The 27,983-nt window shown below is 42.5% G+C and overlaps 2 protein-coding genes across 7 annotated transcripts in view; one reads left to right on the top strand and one right to left on the bottom strand.

Annotated features, from left to right (window-relative positions):
• Positions 1–1,634: 1,634 nt before the first annotated feature.
• IDUA (alpha-L-iduronidase) overlaps positions 1,635–27,983 on the top strand; it is a 51,834-nt gene continuing 25,485 nt past the window's right edge. Inside the window, exons 1-3 of one of the 6 annotated variants that reach the window (XM_083817594.1) lie at positions 1,635–2,440; positions 3,781–3,902; positions 5,828–5,968. In XM_083817594.1, coding sequence (XP_083673720.1) covers positions 3,799–3,902; positions 5,828–5,968 — 245 coding nt within the window. In that variant the 5' untranslated portion in view covers positions 1,635–2,440; positions 3,781–3,798. Of the gene's footprint in view, positions 2,441–3,780; positions 4,019–5,827; positions 5,969–27,983 lie in introns of those variants that run through there. The other 5 variants (XM_083817593.1, XM_083817597.1, XM_083817595.1 and 2 more) reach the window with 5 other exon arrangements.
• SLC26A1 (solute carrier family 26 member 1) lies at positions 11,595–26,338 on the bottom strand. The gene is given in 4 exon segments (XM_083817592.1): positions 11,595–16,182; positions 17,501–18,148; positions 25,877–25,902; positions 25,905–26,338. Coding segments are annotated over 4 exon segments (2,256 nt in total). The 5' UTR covers positions 25,966–26,338; the 3' UTR covers positions 11,595–14,661.

Genomic DNA, 27,983 nt, shown 5'->3' with positions numbered 1-27,983 from the left:
CCTGACATTTGGCCTGCAAATGCCTCCATGGACATGTTGGCTACCCAGGTTTTGAGAAAGCAAACCAATCGGCCCCAGTTGTTCTCTCTGCAGGATCTCTGCAGATGTTTTGAGAACAGAGGCATAGCAGGTTCCATCACAGGGAACAGGTGAATCTTTTTGCTGCAGTTTCTCCCTGCAAAGAATAAGTACAATCAGTTACAAGGGCATTTGTGGTGAACAGGAAAGATTTTCTGCTGGGAATTGCAGCTCTTCAGAAAATGAACCTTGGAAAATCTTGTTGATTGCTTTCTCAGGCACAGAAAAAGAAACACAGGGCTAATGCTGAGAAACCCCCAATTCTCTGACCGTCTCTCCTTTGGCAAGAATTTTGTCTTAACTTCTGTGCCCCATTTTTTGGTCTGATGTGGGTTGAGCAGGGAGCGTCCCTTGGGGAAGTTGTCCAGAACAAGGGAGACAGACTCCCAGTGAAGTCTTTCCCTTCCCTGAGCTCTGACAGATACCTTCTTCAAATGTCAACACAGCCCTCCAGACTGTTTTCCCTTGCAAGTTCTCTGATAATATCCTCAGCTATCCATTCCATGATAGCCTCATGCTGCTGTCTGCATCCATGGGTCTGTGGTGTTTCAGTACATTTTACACCATGCCCATTATTGTGTCTGAAGAGGGCCAAGATTTCCTGGACAAATGGACATAATTTAGGTTTGACACCTTGTCTTCCAGAGTAGACTTTGACTTTTCAGCCAAACTGAAATGAAACAGCTCTGCTTTGGAAGTCTCTGAGGAAAAGTCAGGATGGCCTCCAGGGCTCAAACCTTCCTCATGCCAACAGGGTCAGTCTGTAGAAGGAAACCATGGGGCCCACAGGGATTCTCCCTTGTAAATTTTCAATAAAATTTGCCGGCAGGTCTCTGGTTGAGAGCTAAGCTGACAAGATTTTGGCTCCTCTGCAAGGGGTAGCTTCCATGCCCACTGCAGCTTCAGCAGCTAAGCGCTGGTGGTGCTGGTATGCGTGCCTGCACTGCAATGTGTTCTCCATGCTTAGAGGCACCAAGGTGCAGGGTCACTATTAAATCACCCACAAACCCCAGCATGACATTTGGTAGTCAGCTGTTCATCTCCTCCAGCCTGTCCCACTGGAAGGGAAGCCAGGACATTCAGCCCCTTCCAGGTGGCAAACTGCTTGCAGTCCTCACTCAAGCCCAGGCAGCAGCACTCATCCCAAGGACAGCTGCTGCTCCAGCTCTGGGTGCAGCTGGCAACACAGTGCTGGCTTCCATTGGCCCCCAGCTTGTCCGTTCCCCCTACCACTGCTTGTTTAACACCTTCCTTGGGTCTCCTCAGAAGGCAGAGAGTTTGGAAGAGACAAGTATTTCCCTTTAGATCCCTCAGGGATGTAGTGCTGTTGCCAGAAGTGTTGGCTGCCCTTGTGCACTTTGCAAGCTCACAGTGAGTCCCAAGACGACTGAAGGTCCCAGGAAACAACTGAAGCTGCAAACATAGGAATCCCAAATCCAACACCCTTGTTGCAATCTGACAAAATCCAGCACCTCTATTGGTGATCTGACTGGAATGCCCCATCCATCCAATTCAACAGAAGTATCAAACACAGCATGGGAAGATCCCTCAGTATTTTGGGACATGAAAAGGAGGCTCAACTTCCCTCATTTTTCTTCCAGCTCACAAAATCTGATGAAATTCCAGAACAATTTGTGACAGAGATCCTTAGGGAAGAGAGACCCACCTCCATGGCAGACCCTGTCCTGAGGTACGTCACGAGAAATAAGCATTTATAACTTTAATCTAGGCTGCCTATTTAGTGCTTTAAAAACTCCTCGCCGCACCGAGATCGTTGAATACGCTTAGGCTGAAAATAAAAATGGATATGGTTTCAATTATGCTAGTTTGTTCGTTTTTCTGAAGTCTAACACACACAAGGATGTGGTGATAGCGCGAGGGTACGTTTCCCTCCTGTGGCACACAGGCTTAAGCGCAGCAGCAACAACCGCGGGACGCGCAACAACTTGAGGGAAGCGCCTGACAGCCGGCAGAACAACAACAACAAAAAAAGACGAGTTACGAGGCCTCAAACCCAGCCGTTTCGACCCAAAAGACCACGGCCCCGCCCGCCGAAGCGGTGACACCACAGCCGGCGCCCCACACGGCCGCCAGGGGCGGGCGCCCGGCGTCGCGTCCGTGCTGCGTTTGTAAAGGGCGCCGGTGCCGGTGTGGGTGCTGGTGGCGGTGGTGTGCCCTCAGCTCGGCTCGGCTCGGCTCGGCTCGGTTTGGTTTGGCTCGTCCCGGCCCCCAGTGCCGCCATGCGGCTTCTGCCCTGGCTCATCGTGCATCTCGGCGCGGGCTCCGCCGCCTACGTGGTGTCGGTGGATGTCCGGCGAGCCGGGCGGCCCCTGGAGCACTTTTGGCGGAGCACGGGTTTTTGGTAAGCCTGCCCTGGTCCTCTCAGGGCATGGGGCTGCGCACGATGGTGGGCGACCAAGCAGCGAGGGTGGGAGCCGCTGGCTGGCAGCCCGCCTGAAGGAGAGGGTCCCCGGGATGTGATGGAGGGGTCCGGGCTTCTCCGGGCCTGCTGCTGTGGGGTGAAGGGCTCGGCACCATGCTGGTGGTTGTGGTTTATCCAGAGTGTGGTACACGAGTGGAGCTGGACGTGGGGCCAGTTGAAGTAAGCGGGACGTCACCAAATGGGGCTGGTCCACAGCCCCTCTATCCTGCTCCTTTGTTTCAGGGCCCCTCCAACACGCCAAGTTCTTTCTCCTGCCCCAGAACGGCACACGCAGTGATGCCCTGAGCTTATGCCCCTTCCTTTTCAGTGTTTACACTGTCACAGCCCCTAAATAGGCCCATACAAAGCTTTATTGCCTGACAGCTGTAGGAGTTTGTTCTCCCTGCAAGGCATTTTCAGCGTGGACCATCATCCCGATGTGGTCAGCGAGGCCAGTTCATCAAGGTCAGGGGAATGGGCATGAGTTGTGGACAAATCCCAGCTCCACCACTTCTCCCAGTAGTGCTTTACCTCTCAGAGAAAGGCCTGTCTTGCTGAACCAAGTGAGCCTGAGCAGCTCTCAAGAAACGTGAAGGTTTCTAGCAGGCTGAAAAACAAGAGACAGCATATTCCTCAGCTGTGTTGTTATCTTGGTTTAAGCTAACTATGACCCCCTTCACTCAGCCATACAGTGGATTAAATAATAGTTGAAGGATAAAAAGTCACAACAGGGATGGAATCAGCGGCATGTGCTTAGGACAGAAAGGAATTTGTGCACTTTTTAATATAGCATATAAAGGAACTCTGAGAAAACTTGAAAAAATTTCCATTGTTTTTTTTCACATTAGTAGAGAAACAGAGCAGGCCCTAAAAGCACCTAGAGTGTATTAATTATAATACATTCTGGTAAAGAGAAACATTTGGGCTTTCTGGATTTTCTTTTGCTGTTTCGCTTTTGGTTTTAATTTCTCCTTGCAAGGTTAGGAAACGTTCACGAAAGCCTGTCTTAAATAGTATATTTTTCTCATTTAAACTTCAGTCCAAGAAACACCGATGCTTTTAATTGTATTAAAGAAATTTTGTCAGACTACGAGAGGGAGAAGATGTCACAGAGGATGCTGAGGAGCAGAAGCAGATGCCCTCTGGTCAGCAGCTATTCAATTATAGTGTAACACATGGTCCAAACATCGTAGTTCTCAGGCTGTAGGATCCCAGCTCCCTTGAAAGGTCTCACTGTGACAGCTGGGGTCCAGTTGTTAAAGCTTCTTTCTACATCACAGTTTCAGAGAGCTGGTCACATGTGCAGCTGGGGAGCAGCAGACACTAAAACCTGGGAGACTGCAAGGCTTGAGATTCTCTTGGATGGACACTTCGAACTCAGAGAAGGAAAGGACAGATACTGGTACCAGCAGTAACAAAACCCTACTTTTTCCAGCATTCTGTTTTATCTTGTCGTCCTGGGGTTTCTCTCCATCAGGGTGTGAATTTCAGCATGCTTATTCAGCATGGACACAGCATGTGAGTGCTTTATGCCTTGATTTCTGTCTAGTTCGCCACTGAAACAGTGCATTGGTCCAAGTTTGAATCTTAGTGGAGTCATAAGGCACTGCTTCAAAATCCAGTAGTTAACATTGTCCTTATCCACTGGAACAATCAAAACCACCTAAATGGCTGGTGCGTTTTGAGTAAGAGTGAAATCAGTAACTTCTCAGTCTTGTGTGACTTGCAGCAATCCCAAGGAAATAATTTTTAAGTGCCTTGTATGCTAGGGAAGTTGCCCAGTGGGGCTCACACGTGCTGGCTGATTTGTATGAAGCACTACAAGGGTGTAGTGTATGTCAAGACTTACACTTTCAAATGAGGATGCGGGAATGGGGTGGTAGATGGGCAATGTCTTAGCTAGGAGAAAAGATGTTACAAGTCCTTTTCCAGGTCGGGTCAGGCTTTTCCCCCTTTTGGGCACAGATGGTTGTACAGTAGCAAACTCTTTCATTGGCGTCCTTGCTGGAGCTGCGATGAACATGTAGAGAGGGATGGAGGAGGAGATGGCATTGTAACTTCCTAGCATGGTTAAAGTCATCATAGAGCTCCAAAGATCTACCAGTATCTACTGCCGGTGACAGCAGCTGAGTGATTACATTTCAGAATCCCTTGCAGACCATATGTTTTGTTCCAGCAGAAGAGAGTAAAGCTTATTGCTGAAGAGCAGAAACTTGAACTTAGAAGACCTGTGTGTTAGCGTGGAAGCAGTAGTAAGTTTGGACCTCTTGTGTGACCCGCCTATCGGAGGAGGTATCACAGTATGCAAAGCATAAACTATGTTAGTGCATAACTGTATAAGCGAGTAACTATCTGTGAACAATATATTAGAGCACAAGCCATCTCTCCTTGCTATGTGAAGATGTGTACAAGCATTTTACCAGACTTTGGGAACAATTTTTTTTTTTTATCTGTCTTGTAATACAAACGCTTTAACACTCAGAATTTCCGTATTCCCAGGAGACTTAACGAGAGTCTGAAAGGATGCCCAAACCAACTGACTTGGGCAGCGTTATAAGTTTCTGAATTGTGGAAGGTGGGGGTAAGATCACTTTCCATCTTGCAGCTATTTCTCTGTGGAGATAAAAGCAGCAGGGATTTGCCCCACTGTTTCTTAATTTTGGTGGAATAGGTAGACAGTGAAGTCTTGTTAACATGGTCATTGCTGACCAGCCCTGAGCAGGTTAAACAGTTTGCAGCATTGAATGTAGAAACAAGCCACATGTTCCAGAGCTCCTTTATGCTTAGAGGTGAACTGAGCATTGCTGAAGAATGTAGAGGCTTGGAAAGTATAATTCTGCTTCTAACCAGGTTAGCTTTTATAGCAGAGCAAGGGTTGATGTCTATGCATGGACTTCACCAGGAAGATCAAGCCCATGTTTGTTTTGCTACAGTCCTGGGCAAACCTAGTCCCTACTCCAGAGCCTAGAAGCCACTGTGCTTTCCTTATCATTGGTTACTCAGCATCAAGGTGATTTCTGTTCCGTTGTACTTTAGGCCACCACTGACTGAACTCACTGCCTGAGGAGCAATGACTGCTTGCAATACTTTGCTTTGAGCATGGCAATGAGATGCACCTGAGTAGTGTTCAAATTTGCTACACCTCAGGTGTAGACCGTTTGCCTCAGATAACTTGAATTTTGCTTTCACCTCTTGTTAAGACAGGCGTCCTCAAGCCAGGGAAGATCTTGCAGGTGGTATAGACATAGCACAGGGAGCTCTGGATACGTAGTGGAACTGCTAGCTAATGTTATAATATGTTTCCTCTTCTCTGTCCTTTTCCCGAAGCCCTCCTTTACCTCACAGCCGTGCTGATCTCTTTGACCTGAGCAAAGATCAAGAGCTGAACCTTGCATACATTTCTTCTGTTCCTCACGGCGGCATTGAACAAGTTCGAATTCACTGGTTACTGGAATTGGTTGCTGTCAGGTAAGCAAACAATTGATGTCAAAATTCAATAAAAACAGTTGTGTCTCATTAAGTGCCCAATGAGTGCTCACACTGGTAGATCTCATAGTGTAACTGCAAGATGGGTATGTTTTTGCTTTCCTGGAAGTCAGATGATGGCCAGTTGAGGGGAATCAATTTGGGGGTGTATGAGAAGAAGATAGAGAGAGCTTGTATTGAGAAAGACTTGGTTAACTTTCATCCATTACATCCTAACAACAGTTTAAGGAGCAGATCAAGGCGTCTTTTCATCTGAAGAGTCCTGTGGGTGCACTTTTCAGGCTTTACCAAGACCACCTCAGGTGACATCCTGCAATCATTCCACATCTCCACTGCAGCCATTCCAAGCCCACAGTGGCTTGATTCTCAGCTGTGCCCTGACCTCCAGGGAGGCCTCAGGCCAGCAGAAGTGTGTCTCATTGACCATTACACACTTTAAGGTTATAGGGCAGCATTTTTTTACTGCATTCATCCTTTCTAAAATCCTGCTCGGCGCAGACTTGAAAATCGGACTCTAGAGGAGTCCCCAGTGCTTCTTTAAGCAAGGAAGTTTTCTTCTTTGCAGCCAGGACACTTATGCCTAGTATTATAGAGGGAACTCAGCCAGATTTCAGTCAACGGTTACTCCTGCTGTTTTCAGGACACACTAGGTTTATCACTGCCATTCCTTCAGAGTCTGGTGTTCACACAGTAACACCTTCAGCTACTCAGTACTGAGAGGAAGAACTGGGAGAAGCCAGACTTTGAGAGTTGTTTCAGTCTACAGCCTGGCTCTGCATGTGTACCTAGAGCTCCCTCTGGCTGTAACTCTGGTTTTAATATTCAGCTCACAGTGTTAACACTCCCTTTACAGGTAGCTGTATCTTTTGGGGAAAGCTAGGAACAGAGCAGAATATGATGATAGACGTAAATTCAGTGCATTCCTTACCAAAGCGCTTCAGGTAGCAATGCTGTTCCGAACAAGACTTTTGTTGAGAAGTGTGTTATTGGCTAACAATTAGCCATTCTATGTACAGTAGGAAGGTGGCTTACATTTCTCTCCTTTAGTTTGGGAGACATGATGCAGCAAAAAAAGTCCCACAAAGATTAAAACAAGCCTGATTTATTGAGATTTCCAAATGAAAGCCGCCACTGCTATTACTACTTCTAGCGTCCTTCCCCTTGGGAATCTCTTTTTATGTCCTCAACCTACCTATGCACTGCATCTAGTGGCAGGTAATAACAACTAAAATATTGTGGCTTTTCATACCAATTTACTACCCACTTTCTAAAGGATTCATATACAAAACAGAATTTCTAATTCAAGGGAAGACAAATATGTGGCGGCATTAAGAGGACAATATTGGAATTCCTTGTTTTTCAAGTCCCATTTAACTTATATCAATACAATGCTCAGAAAGGGAACATTAATGAAAATGTGACCCCCACCATGATAAATAAGACAGGAGAAATAGTGACAACCAAAGTGGAGAAGGCTGAGTTCCTTGACAATTTTTTGCCTCACTTTTCACTGACAGTCACTCTTCCCAAATGTCCCAGGTCCCGGAATCCCAACCCAGGGACTGGGGGAATGACATCCTTCCCATTGTAAGAGACGATCAGGTTTGAGACCACGTGATAAACCTGCACATGGACAAGTCTGTGGCACCTGATGCTTCTCAGGGCCCTGAGGGAATTGGCTGATGTAGTTGCTAAGTTGCCCCATCATATTTGAAAAGTTATGGCAGTCTGGAAAAGTTCCCAGTGGCTGGAGAGAAGGGAGTATCACACTCATTTTTTAAAAGGGTAATGAGAATGCTGGAACTTACTGACCAAGTAAGATGATGGCATGTGGATCCTCCTGGATGTTATGTTGAAACATATGGAAGAAGCAGGGGTGAAAAGGGACAGCCAACATGGCTTCATTAAGGACAATTCATGCCTGGCTAATCTAGTGGCCTTCTATGATGGAGTGACAGTTTGAGTGGACAAAGGATGAGCTGCGGATGTCAACTGCTACTGATGTCAACTGGACTTCTGTAAGGCCTTCAGTATGGCCTCTCACAATATTCTTACCTTTAAATTGGATAGGCATGGTTTTGAAAAATGGACGACTAGATGGATAAGGAATTGATGGATGACTGTGTCCAAAGAGTTATAGTCAATGGCTCAATGACCGAGTGGAAACCTGTAGTAAGTGGTGTCAGTCAAGGGTCCAGGCAAGGACTGATACTGTTTAATACCTTTCTTAATGGCACAGATAGTGGAATTGAGTGCACCTTCATCAAGTGTGCAGATGACATCAAGCTGAGTTGTGCAGTTGGATACACTAGAGGGAAAGGATGCCATCCAGATGGATCTTTACAGGCCTGAGAAGTGGGTCTGTGTGGGAACCTCATGAGGTTCAGCAAGGCCTAGTACAAGGTGCTGCAGCTGTGCTGGGGCAATCACCAGTAACCAGACCGGGTGATGAACGGATTGAGAGCAGCCCTGAGGAGGACTTGGGGGCACTGGTGTACAGTGAGCTCGACATGAACCATCAGTGTGCACTTGCAGCCCAGAAGTCCAACTGTATGCTGGGCTGCATCAAAAGAAGCATGGCCGGCAGTTCAAGGGAGGTGATTGTCCCTCTCTGTTCTGCTTTTGTGAGACCCCACCTGGAGCACTGCAGCTGGACTCTGGGGCCCCCAGCACAAGAAGGATGTAGCTCTGTTAGAGTGTGTCCAGAGGAACTCCACAAGGCTGACCTGAGGACTGGAGCACCTCTCCTGTGAAGAAAGGCTGAGAGAGCTGGGGTCGTTCAGCCTGGAGACGAGAAGGCTCCAGGGAGACCTTACAGCAGCTTTCCAGTACCTAACAAGGACTAACAGAAGGGACTCCTTGTTGGGGATTGTAGTGACAGGACAAGAAGTAATGGTTTTAAACTGAAAGATGGGAGGTTTAGATTAGATACAAAGAAGAGATTCTTCACTCTGAAGGTGGTGAGGCACTGGCACAGGTAGCCCAGAGAAGCTGTGGATGCCCCATCCCTGGAGGTGTTCAAGGCCAGGCTGGATGGGGCTTTGGGCAGCCTGATCTAGTGGGAGGTCTTCCTGCCCATGGCAGGGGGGTGAGAATTAGATGATCTTTGTGGCTGCTTTCCAACCCGAACTATTCTGTGATAAGGAAAACATTTTTTACAGTGAGAGTGGTGAGACACTGAAACAGGTTGCCCAGAGAACTGTAGTTCACTTGCACTGGAAGTGTTCAAAGTCAGGTTGGAGTACGTGGCTCTGAGCGGCTTGGTGTAGTGAAAGATGTCCCGGACTGTGGCTGTGTTGTGTTAAATGTTCTTTTAAGGTTCCTTCCAACCCAAACTGCTGTATTTTTCTATGATTCCATGTCCCCAGGGGAGTGGGGGGGGAGACGGCGGGGGAAGGTGCCTAGAACAGGATTGATTGGTCTAGGAGGAAATACAGACTGTGGGGAAAAACAAAACAAAATTAAAAAAAGAAAAACACCAAAAAAAACCACAAAAAACATTCAAAGCAGTAATAGCTCTTAAATTTCAGCCTCAGGCTGTTGCTAAGCTGGCCATATTTATCATGACAATCCATGTCACTATTACATCTCCTGTACCTCGCACAGGTCATAAGTTTGGTGAAACAACAACATGAAGGAAAGCTCAGACTTTGAAAAAAGGGATGTGAGCAGAGCAGTAGTGGGTTTCAGAGTGTGCATTAGGAACAGGAGAGGTTTTCTTCCTAGGTATTAGGTTGTACATAGATTTGGTTGGGAGGAATTCTGTGTTGATGCTTAATTCTGTGCATGCGCAATTCTTTTTCTGAATCATTGACTTCCAGAAGTATGTAGAGAGGTTTTGAGTAAGAAGCCTGTAACAGCAAAGCTGTATTACGTTGTGAGGTTGGTGAATAGAGAGGACTTCTTGTAAGATGATGGTAGGGACTTGACCGAAGTACCTTTCTTATAGAAGACAGTGGGCTGGGAGGTACCACCACTGTGGAAGGCTACCAGTAACGTGTGTGGCTTTTCTTCCCAGTGGTACTGTAAAAAGGTGCCTTAAATGTTCCTCCCAAAAAGTAGATGTGTCCACTTAGAAGACTTCTATTTTTTCCTTTTTCACTTCTGTAATGATCTTCCTCATTATGCCTTCTAATAATAAATGACTCAATACTGAATGCATCCCTGTATTTTAACCCTTTTCTAGGACACCAGGCCTGCCTCTTATCTTACACTTTATTGCACGTTATCCTGTTATTTTACCACCCATGAAAGGATACCATGAGGCAAGCTGTTTTCAAAGAACTGCTAGTTTTATTTTGCAACCAAAAGCACACATTTGTCTCCAGATCATGCCACACAGGATTCAGGGTAATGGGGAACCCAAGATTTACTTTTCAATATTTTTATAAACGATCTGGATGTAGGAATAGAAGGTATTTTGAGCAAGTTTGCTGATGACACCAAACTTGGAGGAGTTGTTGACTCGATTGAGGGTGGAAAGGCCTTGCAGAGGGATCTGGATAGGTTAGAGAGCTGGGCGATCACCAACCGCATGAAGTTCAATAAGAGCAAGTGCCGGGTCCTGCACCTGGGACGGGGAAACCCTGGCTGCACGTACAGACTGGGCAATGAGACGCTGGAGAGCAGCCTAGAAGAGAGGGATCTGGGGGTCGTGGTTGACAGCAAGTTGAATATGAGCCAGCAGTGTGCCCTGGCGGCCAGGAGGGCCAACCGTGTCCTGGGGTGCATCAAGCACGGCATCGCTAGTAGGTCAAGGGAGGTGATTGTCCCGCTCTACTCTGCGCTGGTGCGGCCTCACCTTGAGTACTGTGTGCAGTTCTGGGCACCACAGTATAAAAAGGACATGAAACTGTTGGAGAGTGTCCAGAGGAGGGCTACAAAGATGGTGAAAGGCCTGGAGGGGAAGACGTACGAGGAACGGCTGAGGTCACTGGGCCTGTTCAGCCTGGAGAAGAGGAGGCTGAGGGGAGACCTCATCACAGTCTACAACTTCCTCGTAAGGGGGTGTCGAGAGGCAGGAGACCTTTTCTCCATTAACACCAGTGACAGGACCCGCGGGAACGGGGTTAAGCTGAGGCAGGGGAAATTTAGGCTCGACATCAGGAGGGGGTTCTTCACAGAGAGGGTGGTTGCACACTGGAACAGGCTCCCCAGGGAAGTAGTCACTGCACCGAGCCTGTCTGAATTTAAGAAGAGATTGGACTGTGCACTTAGTCACATGGTCTGAACTTTTGGGTAGACCTGTGCGGTATCAAGAGTTGGACTTGATGATCCTTAAGGGTCCCTTCCAACTCAGGATATTCTATGATTCTATGATTCTATGATTTCTTTCATGGACTGGACAATTCCAAGGTTGTTATTTACCAGTGCCAATAAAAGTAGCTATTTTGATCGCTGCATAGTCTGGCCATCCTGCACTAACTAGTCAACAGGAGAGCTTAAGGTAAACACTCCCAACTCTATGCCCAGCTCCATGGGACCCAGACTGTCCCCAAGTTAAGGTCCCTTTTTTATTGTTGTGTAGCAGTACTAAAATTTGTTGGATACAATATGTATGCAAGGCACCACAGTGGACAAAAAATATAGTCAATGTACACAATGGATATAATGTTTTCTAATAGGCATATAACAATTTTATTTCAAAATTAACATTAACCTATTTGGAATTACAAGACTATCCCCAGCTCCTCTCCAAGTCACAGTACATAATTCCTGGTACAATAGGAGAGAAGAGAATCAGCAGTTTTTAACATTTTCAGTCATCATACACATAATCTTGGTGTAACCTAGTATAGCAAACATTAACCTGCCAGAAAAAGGTAAACTTTTTTAGTTACCTTTTGCATACTCAGAAATAGTTCACAGCCTCCCAGTGTCCCTACATGAGAAGGCTGAAAGCTGTTTCCCTGCTGTGTTTGATGTTGTCCAACACAAATTGATTGTGAGCCAGGTCTGTCAATGAAACTGAAACAAACAATGGTTCTTATGGTTTCTTATGGTTGATAGGTTCCTTCTAGCAAAAGACTAAAAGCTCATCCCCTCTGTTATGCATAGAATAGTTTCTCTGCTTTGCTGTCCTTTGGTGTTTTTTTCCTACAATAAGTAGGATGAAAAAGAGACTCTTGACTAAATTTCTCAGTCTGATGGGTAAGAAGGACTGCAAGGGCAACTTCTATTCATTTTTCTCGAAAGACTGTTGCAAGGATACACCTTCCTTAGGAATTGCTCTTTTTTTTTTTTTTTTCTCTTTTAAAATAAGATTAATCTAGAGGTAAAAGTATTTTTTCATTTTTTTTCCTTTATGTTCCTAATTGGTAGCTTGACCGATAAGGATAAAAGGTTGTTGGACTGAAAAAATTTAAGTTGACTTCCAGCAGTGGATGCTTTGTCACAACAGCCTAAGAGTGTCTGTATTGGTACTAATTGTTTAGCAGTAATTCCTGTGAACCCACTTCTTCATGTGAGGTTCTGGCAAGACATTAGAAGAGATACTCCTTGATCAAAGAATTGTTACAAAGAAAACCAGACACAAAGCAGCACTTTGTCCTTGGGCTCTGTTCATTTGCTTTTATGACAGAAATAAGCTCGTCATACCAAATCAGCGCTTTAAAGAATTATGTAATTAAATTGTTTTATGGCAGGAAAACACTGCCAGTGGTCAATCCTGTAATCTCTCGATAGGCATTTCTGTCAGGTTTTACTGCTCTGGCAGTGCTAACTGTGCAGCTGATATGCTGTTTTGTAATGAGCGCATAAGAATGTCAGCATTGAGTCACTTACCTAATTCTGTGCTATTCTCAATCCCTGTGAAGACATTTTTTATTTTGTCTTTTGGGAATGCATTGCTTTTCCTTTAATGAAATATTTGTTCTTGAGAGCCAGAAAGGCTCTGGGGCACCTGGAGAACCACAGTTTGAGTGTTCTTTCATTCAGTGACCTGAAAAGTTGAAATAAGCAAGTCACATGATGTGTTGGCTCAGCAATTTTTTTTTTTAAATGACACAGCAGAGAAATGGCTTCAGCATGTATAGAACTCATTTCTAGAGTCTGCTAAGTGTACAAGGCACAGCTGTGACAGTTCCCTTCCATGCGTTATTCCATGTGTGAACCAGCCATGACTAAGAAGAGAAAGGTAGGGCACCTAACCTACCTTTTATGCAAGTAATTATGATCTTAGATGTAAGAGAGGGTATTCTGCCAATGCCATATGCTAGAATACTAAGTACCAACAGTGATGCAGTCAAAATCTAGGTGTGTGCGTATTTGTAAAGAGAGAGCATGCATATAAAACAAGAAAACTGACTCCGAGGGTGTCATTTGACACAATGCAGAATGAACAGCTGTTAATGCAAATTATTATAAAAAGTAACCCATCTCGTTAAAACACGGGTTATTGGACCTCTAATCAAAGACTAACATGGTAGGGAGAAAAAAAAAGTCTGTATTATGTACAAACAGTGGTGACATTTTTCTAGCGTATGGGGATACACAGCTTACAAAGCGTTGTTCACTTCACTTGTCCCAGGTATGCTACTATAAAACTTCATTAGCATTGCATCAGAGAAGACAAGCTCGACATTTTTGTCTGATGCATTGCTCCCCTACTTGGCAGATCAGACTTACCTTCCCACCCTACCCTCTTCCGTTTTCTTCTCCTGCCCTTGCACCCATGCGGGCAGTTGTAGTGGGAACATGTCATGTTGTGGCACGGTTCCGGGGTTTATATTCAGTGATCCTTACACGTCCCTGTGTTAGAGTTGAATCTACCCAACAGAGGCAACACATTTTGACAGGATGGTACTACTACTACTACAGTAACTGTATGATTGTCAGTCAAAGCCATTCAGTTTTCTTAATCACATTTATCCTGTTTTACTAGTAACAACAAAATTGTTCATCAGGGCCATGTTTTTTTTCTGCATTATTAAAGGTATGAAAACTTTTAGTAACTAATTACCACACATCAAAGTTAATAGTATAGTTGACTCCCGGAGTTTGTTTTGGAGGAGATGGTTTTGAGAGGAATTTGTGGTGAATCGTGGTTTCTTCTTGTGTGGCAGGTTGTGTCGTTAAGTCCATGCAATCAAAGCGACGAGGAGAGACATAATACATCCCACAATATTTTATAGATGTTATTTGTATGCAAACAGTAGGAGTTGCATCAGAGCATGTCTGGAATGAGTGAAGAGGCAGGGCCTTGCAAGCCACATAAACTGTTATGTATCCAAGATGATAGATTCATTGCATTTTATTGAAGATGGCTCATCCCTCTTAACAAAACCAGCCATTAACCACTGGGAGAGGCAGCTGGCACTGGGCAGACTTCCCAGCACAAGAGTCTCATGATATTTATGTTTGGTCACACATGATGAGGACACAGGGAGGAAATCAGTCTCAAGGTGCCCTTAAGATTGACTTCACAGCACCTTCACATCACCTGCATTTTGAAGTGAAGATGCAGATAGTAATCCAATCTGTTCCAGCCTGGTCCTGGACTATATCCCCAATGACTGTTCTATGTAGCATCTAGCAAACCACAGAACTCTTCAGGAAAAAATGATTTGTAGGCCTGTTGCTGTACACAGACCACAGGATGTCTGATAATTTAATTATTGCAAACTGCCCCTCCCCATCTGTCACTTTTGAAGTGTATCATCAGGGGAAACACAGGATTAAACAGAACAATCTTCCGGAAGCTTTTGGTCTTGTGCAAACTGCACAGCATTGTGTATGCTGTAGAAGAGCATTTCCTGCATACTTCCAAAATCTTTCCCAAAGTAGCCTCCTCTTTTCAGAGAGTCTATCACTGCGGGATTGCAGCAAGCCAGAAGAACAGAAATGTTTAACTCCTTGTAGTCTTTCAGAATTTCCTTTAGAGTATTAACTCCAGTGGTGTCCAAAAATGAGATGGAAGAGCAATCTACAATAAGAGTTTGGAAATCGATTTGCTTAGGAACTAGTTGCAGAGTGGTGTCTCCGCCGCCCAGTCCATTAGCAGTTGTGTGATCTTCCTTTTTCATGTGCTGCTTTTCCTTCTTCTCATATTTCTTCCTTCTAGCAGCTTCTAGGTTAGGATCCAAACCAGTCAATCTGTACAGAGACTTTAGGAAATAGTTTCTGTTTGCGTAGTAAAGTGGTGCCTCAAATCTGAATATTTTGACCTTTGGAATGGAGGAGAGATTTTCATATTCTAAGTCATCCTCGTAAAAGCTGGTGTCCTGGATTTGACCAAGCAGGGCTGTCCGTGGCCGCTGTGTGCGAACAATGATGCATATCATGGAGAAAACAATACCAACCAACAGCCCTACTTCTGTGCTGATCAAGGCAGAGGCAGCCATAGTAACAACCCAAACCACTGTGTCCACCTTGTTCGCGTGGTACCGTGCCGGCACATCTCGGAATTTCCTCAGGGCTCCTCGGAGGCTGACAATGATGATACAAGCCAGGACACACTTCTGTAAGGAGTAGAAGAGAGGTGCCAAGAAGAGCAGCACCAGCAAAACCACCATTGCACTGATCACTCCAGAGACTTGAGTCTGGCAGCCTGTAGATGTCTTGACGAGTGTTTTCGCCAGAGCTGCGCTAGTTGCGAAAGAGTGGAAGAAAGAAGGAATGATGTTGCAGAACCCCACAGCAAACATCTCCTGATTGGCTCGGATGGTGTAAGCGTATTTCTTTGCACACATTTCAGAAAGGGATACGGTGAAGACAAAGCTGACTACAGCAAGAGGTAAAGCATCTACAGCAACACGGAGCATTAAGTTGAAACGTGGTACCTCAGGGGCGATAAATCCTGTTGGAATAGCTCCAGAAACACTGGATCCATAAACTTCGTTTAAGTTTCCATAATGTGACACCAGCGTTGCCACAACAATAACTACAAGCTCTGTGGGTAGAGGGAACTTCAGCTTATGCTTATACCGATCTCCCAGTTCTTTAGCAGCGACCAGCACTACAATGCAAATGGCACTTGTGATGACATCACAAATGTTAGCCTGAGAAATGTTCCGGAAAATATTAATCCAAGTAATTACAAGCATTCCGTGCCCTTGGCTACGTGGGATTTTTATTCCAATCAGATACTTCACTTGAGCTGTTAAAATGGTTAGGGAGGCACCAGTTGCAAAGCCGTCTAGTACAGACTCAGACAGGTACATAGATACAAAACCCAGACGAAAGACTCCCATTAGAACCTGGAGAAACACGGGGGGAAAAAAAGATAAGCTGTAAATGGTACTGCAAACAATTACATACAGATGGGAGAGAAGTAGCTGGAGGGCGATAGCATTTGGCTGTTTGAATCTTAAAACAGGAACTACCCTTCGATGTTTCCAGTCTACTTATAAAGTATGATTCCTTTTACTGTTGTGTGTGCAAACCCAGGAGATGAATGAGGAGTTCCCTAACTTCATCGTTGGTCTGAAGTAACTCCACTGAAGTGGCTTGTCTGAATTTTATTTTCCATGCAAAAGAGCAGTGGAACCAAAAGTGCTTCTGTTAATATGAATTTTCTTTTTCTCCTAGCTAGCAGAGATTAACATTACAATTTACAGCTGTTGCTTTATGAACAGGACTAAGACCTCTATTCTAGTGGCATTGTTACATTAAACAGCTTTTGATTTTAGCATTGTGAACAGAAAGGAGGGTGAAACACAGACAGCCTTTGTGACATGCCTGAGATCAGATTTGGCAGAAGAGACCGCAGTCTTTCCCAGATCCTGGGATATTGACCTAACTAGTTGCTTCTCCTTCTTTTGATGGCTTTGGAAAGTATGCCTTGACATGGGCATTTGGTTGCTTTTGTATGTGACCTGAAAGTTACTAGTAAAAAGAAGACAGCTAGCTCTTTCTTAATTCTTATGTATACAATTAACAGGAAAGTATGTTCTTTGGGCTTCCTTCTGTGTTCTCTTGATATCCTTATGACGGGCAACAGATTGGTGAGTCTCAAAACCATCCAGCACAGTCACTGTCTGAAAAGTGGGTTAGTTAGTCTACTTCCTTGCCTACTTTCTGCTTCTGAATTATCTCTGGATAGCACTTTGGTAGAGCACAGCAGCCAGTATTAAAACACTGAGCAGCACATTCTGTACTGGTGTAGAAGTAGCCAAATGGGCCTGCCCTTTAATTAAAGTATCCAGGGACACAGAATTATTTAGAATCAGATAATCATTTCTTCATTGCTGAAGTACACATGTACCTCAGAACTTCCCTCATGATGAGATCTGTTTTGGATTCCTGGCCAAGAGCCAGTAGAGCATTAAAACAATGTTATCAGACTTGCGGAAGACTGTTGTTTCGCTTGTACTTGCTTTTAGCTACTACAACTGCCTACGTCATGTTTTCTGTGAGTTGGTTACTCATTTAGGCTTCCTGGAGAAAACAGTCCAAGATCATTTGAGGGAAATGATGCTGTATCCCTTATTGAAGGAGAGTCAAACCAAAGCCTAGGTCATGCAAAAGAGCTTTAGGACTTTAATACCTTGCCTCTGGATGTCAGCACCCACTTACCTGATAGACTCCAGCCACAAATGTCAAGGCTGTGGCAATGCCGATAGCATAGCATTCCTTCCCACACTCGGCATTCATCCCCCCCGCGGTAAGGTTGAAGACAGTTGTGTTGGATTGGCTGTCACTCTGAAGGGAGCCGTCACCCAAGACTGGTGGGGCATCATCATTCAAGTCGAACCCAGCCAAGATAAGTTCTCGGTCCACAACTTGTCCTACCATTAAGCTTATCAAGCTGAAAATGCCAACTGAGACGTGACGGGATGTGCCCATCAAGAAATAGATGATGTTGGCAAAGAATGATGTGTAAAGACTGTAAATGGGCTTCAGACCTGCCAGTAGTGAGTACGCAATTGCTTGGGGCACTAGAATGATCCCAATCACTAACCCAGACATAACGTCCCCCCAAATGTACTCTTTACACTGGTACTTGGGAAGCCATCGTAAAACAGGAAGGAAGTCCATGACGAAGTTCTTCAGTTTCCTTGGAGAGTAGGAGCAGCTCTTCCTCAGCTTGGCTAGCACAATCTCTTTCCAACTAGTCTTCACACGAGTCTTTCTTTCCATTAGAAAGCAGGAAGTGCTCTTTTCCATCCTGGTAGCCTCAAGTGGTCTTTCCATTGTCCCAGTGTTTACTTCAAGTATCTGTTCCTGCAGTGTGAAAACAATACCTGTTAGGTTGCAACTTGTGAAGTTTTTTGTTTTGTTTTGTTTTTTAATTCAGATGCATAATGATGAAAGTTTGTCACCTTTTAAGGAAGCTTTTAAGGAGGCGTCATCCTGACACAGGGCTACGGTGACCAGGCACATAACACTGAGAAATATGCAAATTGAGTCCTTTCCTGTAAACCCTTAAGTGTGCCTTTGATTGAATCCAATTTGTTTTACTAAGGAAAAGAGGAGTTAAAATAGTTATCTTGTTGTACAACAGCTCTTCCAGATGCTGCATTATAGAGGTTTCTGTCATCAGAGGCAGTACTTGATGGTGTGAAATAAGCATATAGTAAAACATATAGTAGAGACGTAGGCTATGGTCTTTCAAATAGCATATCTGTAGTCATTGATGTGGAATTCATGTGTGATATAGTGGTATGCCACTGCAGATGTCCTCAGTGCACAGGAGATGGATTTTGGTAGTAGAACTCATAAAGCAGAGTTTCCTAGGCAGCATTAATCCTTAGTCTTAGGCAAAACATTATGCACAAACCACTGATGGTTAGAAGTTGTGCCTTACGTTATTAATTGCTATGTAACATAAACGTGTTGAATTGTAGACTGCTTTGATATGCAGCCTCATTAATTAACAAACATCTCCTTAGAAAGACTGCTTTGGCAACCTATGGACCATGCTGCATAATGAAGTCTGTCACCATCTCAGAAGAGTGCTAGATGTTACTATTTTGAGGTTTTAAAATCATAGTTTTCCTAGCTTTTCTCTCCTGGGAATAACGTATATCAAGTACTTCATTCTGTGGGCTGCAGAACTAATGAAGCATTTTTTCCTATGGGTCTCCTGCATTTCATTTTTCTGATAACGTAAAGGATGGGAAAATTTGTCTTCCCCAGATGGAGGTGCTTTTGGTATCTGTTGCCCTTCTGAACACAACTCTTTTTCAGCTAACTCAGACCTCTGCATTTTTGCTTGATTGTCAAATTAAGTTGAAATTACTTCAGTGCTTTCATATGTCATTTGGTGGTAGGATGCGACTGAGAGGCCAAACAGTGTCACATAGAAATGCCTCACCTAAAGCAGTTTAAAAATACAAAAAGGAGTAGAAAGGTGGAAAATGTCAAAATTGTTATGCCAAGTAGCAAGTCTTGTCTTCTGGTTCACAGTGGAAAGAGAGAAGACTGTCAAAAGTGGATGCCTGTATATTAGTACAGATAGATACGGAATGGAGAGTATGTGATGCTATGAACAGTATGCAGAATTTAGGAAGGAAGAACTTCCCAGGCCCAGCTTCTCACATTATAATAAACAGTCAGGATCTCTGCAATACTGTGCTAACACCATTGCTAAAGCCCTTGGCCTGTCTGCTATCCCAAAATATTTTCAGTATTTTGACTTACTAATAAAAGACGCAAAGAATCGACTGCAGTTACTTAGTTAAATGAATAGCTGTTCTTATCTTCATGAGCCTGATTTTCAGAGTTAACTAAGCAAATCAGAATGTGAATTAGTGCTGTTTAGGTTTTTCAAAAGCACCTTATTCCAGTACCTAAATTGTGCAAGAATTAGGTATTTTGTCTCATTTTAGCAAAGAAGAGTTCCTGCCCAAAAGCACTTCTGCTTTTTGCAAAATATTTCATCCCCCTAAAAATTTTGCTTTTCTTGTGTCTTTAGAATTCTACATACAACATCGCTGCTATTGAAAGCTGTCAATTAACATGTCCAGGTACAGAACGGAATTCACCTGCACATCATAATGAAGTGGAAGTACCCTAAGTTCTGCAGAAAAAAAATGGAAAATGGAAATAAAAATGGAAATGCTTTTATTTTTGATAGTATAAATCTTATCTTTTTGAGGACTGTAATTAACATATTTTCAGACTTGACCCCTATTCAGAATCTTCGCTGGCATGGTTATGATGAGAGTGTGAAAAGAAAAATCATGAAAAAAAAACACCAATATAGACAATAACCTGTAAAGCTGCTACCAGCAAAAGTATAACTTTGAGGTTTGACAAGTTCTTCTGTGGTGCAAGTTGTATCTCAGTTAAGAGAGCTGGTGGAAAAATTTACTGAATAGCTATGATGACAAAGCTTTTTGATGCCAGGTATGACATTACAATAAAATGTCAAACTTGTATTAACCCAAAAGCTGAAGCTGTTTTTTAACTCCTTCAACATCTGGAGACAGAAGCCATACTCTTCAGTTTCCTGAAACTTGAAGTCACTCACTGGCACATCATTCTTTTGATATATTTTAATGATGTTAACAATTAATATTAAGTTTAGACTGCAGTGACATGAGTTGTCTTTCCCTGCGTAAACTCCATACTTTGTTGTTGTTGTTCTTAGGAAGAGTATTTAAATGTATTCGTGGTTGGTAACATTCAACTAAAGTGTAGTGAGAAGCTCAATGAGCTTATGAGGCCGACTAGGAATATGATTGATAAACAGGAATACATTGCCAACAGCCTGTAAGCGTGTAATGTATGGGCATGCCTAATAGGAAGTAGCTCATTATAAAGTATTTTCTGTCTCCTTAGGTTATCTATCCTGCTTAAGAACTTTTTTCTAGATTCTAACAGATACCTTCTGTCAGTAAATTGAAAACAATTATTAACTATGTATATGTAGCTACTGCAAAAATCTTCAAAAATGTCCCAAGTTTTATTTCAAATGATATAATGTAATTTCTAAGGCCATCCAGAGTTTAACTTCAGCTTGAAACAGAGTGCTTATATTTTCAGGTTTGTAAATCATAATACAGTAACAGGCAGAAAAGAGATTCTGGTTGGAGATGTGTGAACTGATTGTCCAAACTTTTAATGACCTGCCTAATGTAAATATATTTTAAAATATTAGTAGATTTCTATCCATCCCAATTACATTAAATGTTTTTTAACTCCCACTGTATACATTTCTTTGTTACAGTTTCTTTCCCTCATAAAGGAAAACTAATTATAATTTTAACGTAATTATTTAGAAAGATTGATGGCTATTTTTACTTGTATTGTCAAACTTACTTTGGACTCTAATGTATTGAGAGTTATGCTAGGCAAGACGTGCCTTGACAGCAAATAGGGTGGATCTAGCCTTTGTTAGAATGCAAAGGTGAGAGAAAAGAGAGAAGTTACAGAACCAAAAAAAACCTTAAGAGCATATGATTAAAATTTACCAAATACTATATGCTAGAAACTGTAATAAAGACATTCATTTTTTTAAGATGCAAAAAACAAACACTTCCTGTCTTACCTAAATTAGTTCAGAGAACGAGAGGCTTGTACTTGAGGACAGCAAGTCCTATTCAAATGCCACCTACTTCTTTACAGCCAAGTGAATTCAGACAGCCAAGAAATAAATGTAATGGCCTTGTTTTACATAGATACAAGCTAGTGGGCAGTTCAATATCCAATGGTTGCTTTTGATAGGCTACATAAAAAAAGATTTCATTGGCTTCTGTACTCTAGGCTTAGATATTTAATTGTACAGATGCTGCCTGCCTTTCTCTAAACTCAAGCAATTTACTTACAAGTAAATTTGTATTAAAAAAAATAGTAATAATAATACATATGCACAATCTGTGCAGCTTGATCCTGAGGGTTGATAGTAGTTTTTAATACATAAGATGATTAGAATATAATTTCTCTAGAAATTCTGTTAAGAGATCTTGTGTATGAATGATAATTTTGTAATATGTCTGGGCTGTACTGGGTAACGTGTATGATATCTGGGCTGCTGGATAATCAGAATGGTAGTTGTCATAAAAGCTAAGAAAAAAGCTATTTTGATAACATATATATCTTTTCAGCAGTTTTGATGCATTTTAGCCAAAGGTCAAAAACCCTTTCTGATGGGAGAATGTGCTCAAGGCAAAACACAGACAAATGCTGACAGGAGGTCCCTTTCTTCATTTTTTTTTCCTCCTGAAAATAAGGGTTTCCTTCTTGTGAATAACCATTTCTTCTTCTAGATACATTTTCCGAATTCTACGACAAATGAACATGCTAGCTGTAAAATACTCAGCTCTACAATGAGATATTATTGGTTTCCATTTTTGGCAGGTACTGTCAATGTTTACAGCTTAATTGATGTTTTAGAACAACATAGTAAATCCACAGCAAATAATGGAGGGGACGTTGTTACCAGCAAAACATTTTTCAGCTGTGTAAACCAAGAATTTTTAGACTGTGTTACCTGTACCTCAGTAATAATTTAGTTGCTTCACCAGAAGGAAATGGCATTCCACTGTGGCTCCGTGCTATCACCAATACCTTTGTGCAGCCTAGCAAAGACCTAGGAGCTTCCAATGCTCTTGCCACCTCCAAAGACAGGAGAGCGAAGGGCAAATCTGCCTACTCTTGTACACAAGTAGACTCTGTCCTGCTGATTCTGATGCTGATATACCATACTGTCCTGCCACTGTGGTAACACACAGGCAATATTCAGGAATCTTCAGGCTGCCATTGAACAGATTTCTCTACTGTTTTGCCAAGCTGACCCATTTTCACCTCTGCCCATGCTCATCAGTATGTAGAAACAGGGATAACACACATTTCCAGCTTCTCCTCATACCTCAGAACTTTACAGAACACAGTATTTGCCTTTTATTCAAGTGAAGGTTTCCCATCACTTACTAAAAGAGCTATTCTTAGTAGGAACACACAGATGAAGCAACATATAGCCCAGAACATGTCTACAATTGTATTTGACTTTGATACTGGAACATCCTCAGCTGTTTAATACAGGTGAAAGCTACATGCACACACAAATGTGCCATCTGTATCTTTACAATGAGAAGTAGTCTGGGTTATTTTTAATTGCATTTTGATGTCTGGACTCTTAAAGGATAAGTTTTTTCAAATTGTCCATGAGCATATGAGCAAAAAGCATACCTTTTTTTTTTTTTTTTCAGTTTGAGCCCTGAACCACTTATTTGATCAGGTTAAATGCAATGACTTGGTTCATCTTGAGAAATAGTGACAGAAAGCAAGGAACCGTTCAAGCCAAACAAACTACCAATTTTCCAGCTGGCCTTAGTCCCACCTTTCTTCCTGTCTTTTCACCATACCACAGAACTGATAAAAGCTCTCTCCATGAGAGAAAACATTCATCACAACGTGTTCAATGGGAATTCTCTTGGCAGATACCCCAACGGGCAGTCCCTACTGGGACATATGTAACTATTCTTCCTGGCTGAGTTGTTTTCTGCAAAACAGCACAAGCCAAAAAAAATGTGTCCTGATGCATCCTTTTGTCTCCATCAAAAAATCTGAAGCTTTGTATCTGAAAAGCATAGGAGGGAAAAGTAGGATAAGCCTGCCTCTCTATGCTAAGGAGATCTCAGAAATGCTATTTTGGGGACAGAAATCAGACTATGTATCACAGCTCTGTGCTAGCATCACTCCTTTCTTGCTGTAATAGTGATTGCAAGTGTAAGGTGGGATGGAACCCTTTATACAGTTCGAGCCAAGTGCTCGATGTTTTTTCAATGTTCAAATTATGAAAAGTCAGCTAAAAAGTAACGTGGGTGGAGCAAGGTTTGCATTTATGATCTGAAATTTCATTACATTTTTGTTGCATAAGTCACAAAAAAAAAATGAGACACCTCAGTTAAGCTAAGCATTTGATTTAAAACATCTGTAGGTGTTGAGTTAAACTGTTCATGTTACTTACTTGCCTTTCATATCAGCAACCTTTTCTGCCTGTAAGAAACCTCTCTTGGTCTCTAATGGCTATGACTACATTACTGTTCTGCTTTTGAGCATTAACACATTTTTGAAAAAAAATCCTAATAGCCTCATTTACTGTGCATAGATTCAATATAGAGAGGAGTGCTATGCATGCAAACCAGACTTTTTTCAAAGGCAAATACCCAGAAGCTCTTCCCCAGTGCATTCTGACCCTTTACGGTGACACAAAAGCCTAAGCCAGAAATTGGTTCTTTGGACGGATTTGAATAGATGTGGTGAAGACGATTAGTCTTCAGGACTTGAGTAGTCTGAAGAAAAATCCCCTGAACTGCTTATACTGTAATACTACTTTGGTACCAACTGCTTTGATTTATTAATCTTACTGTGCAGAATGACTTGGAAATGTCGATGTGGTAAGTTTTAGAAAGGATCAAGCAACAAAACAGAAAAAGTGAAATGAATGTTTCTCTGTCTTGCATAAGCAATTATGTTTTCAGCTTTAGATCACCAGGAGCCAAATGTACTTGGAAGCAAACTTAAGCAAGGTGCCAGCAACCAAAACCATTTATTTAGGCATTGACCTAGCAAACTTTCAGCCTTTAAACAGAATGTTGGAGTGCTTTTGAGGAAAATCAAGTGAAACTTGATGAGCTCAATTTATTTTGATTATCTGGGCAAAATAATGTAGCTTCAAAGCGTTTTCCTATTTTTTTTTCAACATTATGATCATCTGAAATTGAAAGAGGAAAAAATATTACAGTTTATTGATCTGTATAAGTCAGGGAAGTCAGAGTATTTGTCTAACAGTGTTAGTCTAACAGTCTAACAGACTAATGCTGCTCATGCTAAGGGGTTATTCTGAGAGTCAATCAGTCTTTTAGAGATTAAGTATTTCTAACTGAAATCTCAACCACAACTTTTACTTCTAGCTGTAAAACTAATCTAATATTTCCAAGGCAAATTAAGCTCCTTTTCAAATGCATTCATAATTGTCTTTGATTCAATTCATGTTTCCCCAAAGGATTCCAGTGTCCCAGTGAGTAAGAAGACTGCCACGGACAGGTAACAGTCCCAGAGGCGATACAGGCAGGCCAAAAGAGAAATCATACATTCAGCCAGCAGCTGTTGTTAAGGCAGGCCCATCAGATCACTGTGGGAATGATCAGACCATGGAAATAAATGATCAGGTAGCTCTCTGGGGACTATTTTTGCTCAGGGGTTCCAGAACATGCTGGTCAAAATACAGGCAGTCACTCGAAGGCAAGACTATGTTATTTTTTCTGGAGAGTCTTAGGGCATGACCGCCAAAGAAACATTTTCTGCGGGACCAAAGAACATTCCTAAAAATCAGACTTCTTGCTTTGGAAAGGTTGCTGGTCCAAGGTGAAAGTCTGCTTTTTAAAAATGTCTTTCAAGACAGCTCTCCAAGACCTTAGTCATCAGTCGCAATGCTAAACAGTAAACTGTGTTTGCTGCCCTGTGCTTTTGCTGGATGCCTGTTCCATGGCTGTTTAGCGACTTTAAGCTGTTGTAGAAAAAAAATAAATAGACATATCATTCTTGTGTTTTTTTATCCCCTGATACTTTCCCTGATATCTTAGGTTTAGTACAAGCAATAAGGACAATACTTATCGTCTCTCTCTCTCTCATATTTAATCACTTTGAAAATGTTCAGTTTTAATAATAACACTGAGAAACAGATAAGCTTCATGTAGTGCTTTATAAGTACGAATAAAAACAAGCCAAATGCCTTATCTTAAACTCTTAGACCACATTAGTAGGAAAGATTACTTTTGCTCCAGTTGCACAGTACATGTTTTAAAAACCTCGGCCCAGTAGCAACCTTATAAAGCAAAATTTTTGAAGCACAAAATAATGGCGAAACTTACAAAACAACACCAGTGTGCAAAATAACTGGAAAGAGGCAGTTTGGCACCTTTCAAAGGTGCCACAGGCAAACAGGCAAAGAACAAACAAATACTGAGTTCAGAGGTGTGGGAGGGGAGGAAAATCTCTTACCTGGATAGCTTTGTGACAGGAATGTTCACCTCTGTTTTTGCATGTTCGAATGAATGAAAGTCATCAGTCTGGCTTTGCTCTATTTGCATAAATGATAATAATTAACTAGGTATTCTTCAAGGGAGGAATTGGTAGTTAGGGAATCTTAAGCTCGCTGCTTGGTAGTGTATTGTCACTTGTACTTCTCTGAAAACTTGGATATATATGCAGCACTCACTGACTATTTGAGTTTAAATAATACATAAGATTATTAATTAACTAACGCTGATCCAAAAATTATGCTGAGTTCAGGCCAGCACATCTCTGACCTTTGAAGCTGTTTCTTATATGAGATTTGCTCTGCTTTATATACCCTCATATAGCATTAGCTTTAATTTTACATATTCGTGGTGTAAGAATTGAACTGCGGTCTTGCCTAAGATTTGTGCATTTCTTGGGCTGGAATAAGTGCTCTTCTGTTCTTTGCAGGGGACAGGACTGCTGGAGGTCAGAGTTCCATTCCTACATGTCAGCGCTTTCAGATCACAAGATCTCTGCTATTTCTGTGTAAACTAAAGACTGTAAAATGTAGTCAGGTCAATGGGACATAGACTGTCTTTCTGCTCATTCCTTGTAAAGTATATAAATGACCAAGTCCCCCCTCCTACCTTAGCTCTTTGTTGGTAGAGACCTACCCAAATGACCAATAATTATGCATCTCCCAACAAAGATGATAATTAATGTTTAATGGTTACTAGGCAGTGTAGCTTAACAGGCTGGGCAAAAGGCCATGACTCACAGGAACTGCATTCAGTTTCTGATCTTGTTCTGGGCCACTGAATTTCCAGAATTCTTATCAGGCAAATTGTCTTGGGCTACAAGCTAAAGGACGAGGAGATGTGTATGTTTCACAGGCAAGACAGAACAGGAACATTTGCATGCAGTAAGAATCTGAGATGGGAGGTGCAAGACCTGGAAAAGGTTGTGTTGCCATACAGGCAAAAATGCTTCTTCCTTGCCAGCAGAGGTACAAGGCACAAACGTATCTACAGAAGGCCAGATTCCAAGAAAAGTGTTTTATCCCAGCACAAGAAGTTGTTTCCTGTTCTTTAAGAGTAAAAAGGAAATATTAAAATGAAGGAAATGGGAAGTCACAACTCCAACACGAGAATGGAACAGAAAGAGAAGCATATCTCACCTCTGTGATGTTAAATGTCATGGATTCTGAAAACCACTGGCTGTAACCAAGAACTCAAACTTCTTTACTGTAGTTGAGACATTCTAAGCCCAACAGCTAAAGAGGTTCGTTTAAGTCTTAATAAAATCATCTCTTATCCCTTTCCTGCAGAAAGTCTTGTCAAGCATTCCTTCGACAAGCAACAATCAATACCCATCCATTTGCCATTCCCAAGGTATTTTCTAGAGTATAGTGTACATACAAGAGGGAAGCAGCTGTGTAATGAATTTTGCACACAGTGAAGGCGGTAAGGCTGTGTGTCTCTTTGGCATTGTGCACCACGGACCAGAAAATGACTTCATTGCTTCTGTTTGTTTCTTTCTAGGTCTGTGGTATTTATTCTTGAAAATAAAGTAAGTTAAAACAAACTCAGTCTTTCAAATCTGTCCTTTCATCCATTTTGCTACCTACTTCTTAGAACCAGGCATCATCTTCAGTAATGAGTTCTTAAGTTGTGCATGCCATAAACTTCAGGAGCAACATAAACTTGCCTACTCTGTTTTCCTTTACAACATATCCAATATGATCATTTTTGCAGTCTTGGAAGCTGCTAGATATGTGGGTTGTGTCCCACTTAACATTTTTTTTTCTTGGAAGAGGGCTCTCTGCATTTCTATCCAGCAGCACCTTTCCCAGCATCAGGTAATCACATGATAATCACCTGATAATCAGGTAATCACCACAAGTAATACAGAACGTTCAAGTTATCACTTGATCCCTACTGGAGTCAGTTGTAAGTGTCTAACTTTTGATAGAATCACATAATAGTTTGGGTTGGAAGGGACCTTAAAGATCACCCAGTTCCAATCCTCTGCCGTGGGCAGGACACCTGCCACCAGACCAGGTTGCCCAAAGCCCCATCCAGCCTGGCCTTGAACACCTCCAGGGATG

Source organism: Anser anser (genome assembly GCF_964211835.1).
Source record: "Anser anser genome assembly, chromosome: Z".
NCBI classification, from domain to species: Eukaryota; Metazoa; Chordata; class Aves; order Anseriformes; family Anatidae; genus Anser; species Anser anser.
The sequence above is the reverse complement of the archived record's forward strand: the minus strand, read 5'-3'. Positions and strand labels throughout refer to the sequence as shown.